This window comes from Salvia miltiorrhiza, chromosome 6, assembly GCF_028751815.1.
Source record: "Salvia miltiorrhiza cultivar Shanhuang (shh) chromosome 6, IMPLAD_Smil_shh, whole genome shotgun sequence".
Lineage (NCBI taxonomy): Eukaryota > Viridiplantae > Streptophyta > Magnoliopsida > Lamiales > Lamiaceae > Salvia > Salvia miltiorrhiza.
Window position 1 is genome coordinate 33,142,758 of NC_080392.1, and position 5,701 is coordinate 33,148,458.

Below are 5,701 nucleotides of genomic sequence, written 5' to 3' on the forward strand. Positions count from 1 at the left end.
TTCATGGTTGTGCATGAAAGAACAATTCATGTTCCTCACAGTTCTCGTACTTGGGCCATCTAATCCAAAGATGAAGTTGGACGTATTCTTGCAGCCACTGATACAAGAGTTGAAATATTTGTGGGACGTAGGTGCGAACACTTACGACGTATCTGTGAAGCAAAATTTCCACATGCGGACAGCTCTTATTTGGACTATCAGTGATTTTCCAGCGTACGCTATGTTGTCTGGGTGGGGTACAGCTGGGAGATTGGCATGTCGACATTGTATGGAGAATACAGAAGCTTTCACTCTAACGAAGAGTGGAAAATAATCGTGGTTTGACAATCATCGGAAGTTCTTACCTCGTAACCATGTGTTTAGAAGAAATAGAACATCATTCTTGAAGAATAAGACTTGCAATGTGTATGCACCAGAACAGAGATCGGGGACAAAAATCTTGAATCAAATAGAGCAGTTGGGCTTCGTGAAGGTTAGAGAAGACTTTGATGGGAGAAACGCTCAACTCGCAAAACATCAAAATATAGGGTGGAAGAAGAAAATCATATTTCGGGATCTTCCCTATTGGAAGGATCTTTTGATTCGACATAATTTGGACAACCTAAAGATGCACAACATGAAAAGTCACGACTGTCACGTTTTCATGCAAATACTGCTACCTGTTGCCTTTAAAGAACTTCTTCCTAAGAACGTTTGGGAGGCAATTACAGAGTTAAGTTTATTCTTCAGAGAATTAACATCTCGCAACATCTCAATAGATGATATGGGAACCCTGAGTGAGAAGATAGTTGTTACTCTATGCAAACTTGAGCGTATCTTCCCACCGAGTTTTTTTGACTCAATGGAGCACCTACCTGTTCATTTGGCAGATGAAGCACGACTTGCCGGTCCAGTGCAGTATCGATGGATGTATCCTTTTGAACGATATTTGAGGACATTGAAAAATCATATAAAAAACAAAGCCAAGGTTGAGGGATCCATCAGCAATGCATATATACTAGAAGAAATGTCAACTTTCTCTTCGTATTACTTTGAGGATCATGTGACTACAAAGTGGAGAAATTTGCCTCGCAATATTGAAGAACCTATTGCCGAGAATGATGATCCCAATATACTCGCAATATTCAAATCAGCTGGACGTCCGATTGGTCGAACGACAAGGAGATACATGGAGCCAAAAGAATACATTGCTGCACACATGTATATTTTGAGCAATTGTGCTGAGGTTGCAGACACATATATCAAGTGAGTATTCTCGTCCTCAATTTATGTATATTTTCAGCATCGTACATAGGTAATAACATATAACTTTTTCTTTGAATCCAAGGATCTTCGAGGGGGAAATGCGATATGCAAATCCTTCAATCACCGGAGCGGAGTTAGAGGTTGCATATGATAACAATTTTCTTGTGTGGTTTAGCCATTATGTAAGATGAGACTTCCTTATGTCTAATATACATTTACGTGACTAAAATTGGTTGCAAACTAAAATCAATGCGTCTAACAGGTGAGTCGTCCTTTTAACGATGATTTGAACCCGTATGTTAAGTCGCTTGCAGCCGGGCCTTTAAATGAGATTGAAACGTACTCCGGCTATTTTGTGAATGGCTATAGATTTCACATTACTGATCGTGATAGGGACAGTGCGACTATGAACAGTGGAGTTTGTATTAAAGGCTCGGTCTATGACAGAGATGTGCTAGACTTTTATGGGCGTCTGCAAGAGGTTTGCGTGCTGGAGTACCCAGGGTATCCAATTAAGAAGACAGTCTTGTTCAAATGTGAATGGTTTGACTTGTCGGCTCAGGGAACTTCTATTGATACGGACTTCAAGTTGGTTTCAGTTAACCATACAAGAAGATATAAGAAGTATGATCCCTTTGTTTTAGCGAGTCAGGTAGTTCAAGTGTTTCACTGCCCATATCCCAGTATGAACCAATCAAAGAAAAACTGGTGGTCAGCATGCAAGGTCAACGCAAGATCAAATGTTCAGGTCTCTACTGACGCATTTAATTCAACATTAGATCAACCATTCCAAGAAGAGGTTGTTACTATTATGTCTACCCACACAACTATAGACATTGACCAACCACTTCTTCTTCATCCCCTCGGTGGAATCGTCGACATTGACGATGACGATGAACCAGAATCAGATGATCAACCGTTGACATCTGATGACGACGATAGTGATGATGATAATAGTGTTGGTTAGGGAATATATTGATGATAGACATAATTGTATTTCTAACTGTTATTTGATAATGTATTTGTTTGTATCCAGTATTTGATAATGTATTTGTTTGTACCCAGTATTTGACAATGTATTTGTTTGTTTGGTTGATGGATAGTGGGGGTTATGCTGTCGAAATTTCGTTAGATTCAAGTAATTCATGATATTTCATGTGTGTCAATGCTTATATAAATCAATTTGAAACAGGTAACATGTCTCGTCGTAGAAGTATATTTTCGTTTGGTGGATCTAGTCGGTCTGATCGAGATGAGCAGCCGATTGATGACACATCTGATGGGTCCGGTACAGGGATTTCTCCGACTCCTGAGACTCCCCAGGCCTCTAGTAGTTCACGAGCTAGACGGCCCAGAGGCCCTACAGCTGCCGACATCAGGAACAGCTCGACTAAGGAAGCACATGGGAGGATTGTCTTTCAGAGGATGCCTAATGGGTAAGTATTCTAATTTAAATCATTATTTTTCGTATAGCAAACAAATCCTTGAATTAGTTTTACACAGTGCTTTGATGGAGCCAGTGGGCCTGGCCAAAGCCTGCACTAAAGCATTTAAGAGGGTGGATAACCCAGGCGGGTACACTTGGAGGTTGACTCCCCCGGCTGTGAAGGATTCGTACTATGCCGAATTACAGGTATGATTGAATTTATAGTGCATATAAATTTATCATTATCTATTATAAAATGTTATATATTAAATTAACTATTTCTTTCAATAGAAAGAGTTTGCTTGGTCGCCGGAGGACGAGCTATTGGTCAAGGCGATGTGGGAACAGAAAGCTAGCAAGAGGTACAGTGACATGATGAGTGACTACAAGAGGAAGCTCAGGACTAGTACCGATGAAGGTCGGGAGATGGATAGACCCCTCTGGAAGTCTGCCAAATTCTGGACAGGACTCCAGGCATACTGGAGTCAGGAGGCTGTTCAGGCCGTTTCCCAGCGAGCACGTGCGAACCGAATGTCTGAGCCCGATGGACCCGGTACAGGGATCAGCAGGCACGTGGGAGGGTCTCAGTCCACTCGTATCCTGCAGCAGAGTCTGGTTAGTAATTATCAAATAAATTCATAAGTAATATATATATATATATATATATATATATATATATATATATATATATATATGGGAGGGCTAGAATAAAAACACTCTTAAGTGTATAAAATATAAATGATTTTCAGCCCTTAGATCATCAAGATCTACGGTTGATTCATAACCCTTTTGGATGAATTCGTGGTCCTGGGTTCGAATCCCAAAGGTAGCAAAAATTTATTTTTCACAATTCGTAACCATGTTGGATGAATTCGTAACCCTGTTGGATAAAATTCGTACATTAAAAAACGTTTATATTTATATTTTAAGAAGTGTTTTTACTGTAGCCCTCCCATATATATATATATATATATATATATATATATATATATATATATATATATATATATATACATAAGTAATATATATAATATTGCAAATAATAACTTATTTATCTTATATGCATGCATGGACAGAGCTTGGAGATTGGACTCCCCCCGGCTGCACAGAACTATAGCACCTTCCTCCGCCTCCACATGCGCGAGGATGGAACTTTTCTGTCACCGAGGGATGAGATACTAGATGTAAGCGTTTAAGTTTAATCAAATATTAGTAATTCATAGTGAAATGTATTTATTTTAATATAATTTTCAATTGTTATGTCTGAATTAGGCGGAGATTCGTCGCATTGCTGTTGAGACTGGGCGAGAGGACCGGCTGCCTGAGATCTACTTGGAGGTCGTACGGCCCGACAGGTCCCAGCTCTACGGCACTGGAAGTGCCGGTAGGAGCCAGGTTAGTAGGGGGTCTTCTCAAAGAACAGGCACTTCCATGATGTCTCAGCAGCTGTATGAGACACGGATCTCCACGCTGGAAGAGCGCCTTCAGGCCGAACAAGCACCACGTGAGGCCGAACGAGAGGCTTCTCGAGCAGAACGTAAGGCCCTCGAGCAACGTATGGCTCAATTCGAGGAGTTCATGAGGCGGTCGGGTCAGCTACCTTGAGCAGCACTTCATGTTTTGGAACTATTAATTTCATGTTTTGGACTATTTAATTAATTCATGTTTCGGAACTATTTGTTTGAACTATGTTTAGGAACAAAATTACACTTGCACTTTCTTTTTACATTTATGTTATGTTGAACAACTATTAATTTCATGCTTTCAAACAACATTACAATTACTTCGTAACAAAGTAATAAATTCAAAATAACGACGAATGGAAATAAATTCAAATTACTTATCTTATAACCAATTATCTCCGTGTTTTTTATGAAAATAAGGACGTATGGAAATAAATTCAAAATACAATTATCATGATAAAATACTTATGGTGTATAAACTATATTGATTAAAAAAAATTAGAGATTATAGCCAAAAAATACACGAACTTTGATAAAAGTTGTAATTTTCACCTGAACTTTTAAATTGGCCAAAATATACGTGAACTTATATTTTTTGTTGTAAATTTCACCTCGACGGAGTTCAATCATTGCAAGTTCAGGTGAAATTTACAACAAAAAATATAAGTTCAGGTATATTTTGGCTAATTTGAAAGTTCAGGTGAAAATTGCAATTTTTATCAAAGTTCGTGTATTTTTTGGCTATAATCCCAAAAAATTATAATAATAATAATAATAATAAATTAATAAATAAATACTTTTGCGACATTAAAATAAAGACAAAAACGAGTTCGATCCGTAATTAACAGCATCTCATCGATACCATCTCGATATATTATAAGGTTATGAATATATGATTTTGTATATTGAATTAGACTTTAAATGAATTAATAGGTACTATATATATCAATAATACGAGTGTTCTGTACTGGTGGCCATTCGAAAGGAACTTCAAAGTTAAGCGTGCTTGACTTAGAGTTAGAGCACAACTAAGATGGGTGACCGACTGGGAATTTTGTCTAAATAAATAAATAAATAAATAAATAAACAATAATAGTAAATAATAATAATAAATAAATAATAATAAATAAATAATAATTATTAATTAATTAATTAAATTACAAAAAAAATTACCGGCGGCATTATATAATGTCGCCGGCAATTAGAGACGGCATTTTACCACCGGTAACGAAATAATCTCCGGTAATATTCACCGCCGCCGTCCGGTGAATATTACCGGCGGCAAAGTCGCCGCTGGTAATTACCGGCAGCATATTGCCGCTGGTAATGTGCCGGCAGGTCTCCGCCGTTCACCGAGGAAATATAACGGCGGGACCTACCGCCGTTAATTATCGACGGCGTGTTTTGCCGCTGGTAATTGTGTTACCGACGAGAATTTCCGCTGGTAGTCCAATTTCCGGCGGCCGCCTCGCCATTACCGACGGCAAACGCCGCCGGTAATCAACGGTTTTTTTGTAGTGTTCAAGCTGTTCATCTAGAATTTCTTCCGAGTTTTATCTATTTCATT

At 38.4% G+C, this 5,701-nt stretch overlaps 1 protein-coding gene across 1 annotated transcript; it reads left to right on the forward strand.

Annotated features, from left to right (window-relative positions):
* The first annotated feature begins 607 nt into the window (after nucleotides 1–607).
* LOC130990775 (uncharacterized) lies at nucleotides 608–4,276 on the forward strand. Its single transcript, XM_057915008.1, has 9 exons — nucleotides 608–1,245; nucleotides 1,328–1,427; nucleotides 1,508–2,207; nucleotides 2,282–2,383; nucleotides 2,438–2,681; nucleotides 2,749–2,878; nucleotides 2,963–3,244; nucleotides 3,748–3,855; nucleotides 3,944–4,276. The coding sequence occupies exons 1-9, from the start codon at nucleotides 608–610 to the stop codon at nucleotides 4,274–4,276; spliced, it is 2,637 nt and encodes an 878-aa protein (XP_057770991.1).
* Nucleotides 4,277–5,701: the final 1,425 nt, after the last annotated feature.

Excerpts from the sequence above, each read along its gene's own strand:
- LOC130990775 (XM_057915008.1), top strand. The coding sequence starts at position 608 with ATGCACAACATGAAAAGTCACGACTGTCACGTTTTCATGCAAATACTG. Across the intron at positions 1,246-1,327 it reads GTTGCAGACACATATATCAA|GATCTTCGAGGGGGAAATGC; the intron begins GTGAGTATTCTC and ends TTTGAATCCAAG. Across the intron at positions 1,428-1,507 it reads TTGTGTGGTTTAGCCATTAT|GTGAGTCGTCCTTTTAACGA; the intron begins GTAAGATGAGAC and ends TGCGTCTAACAG.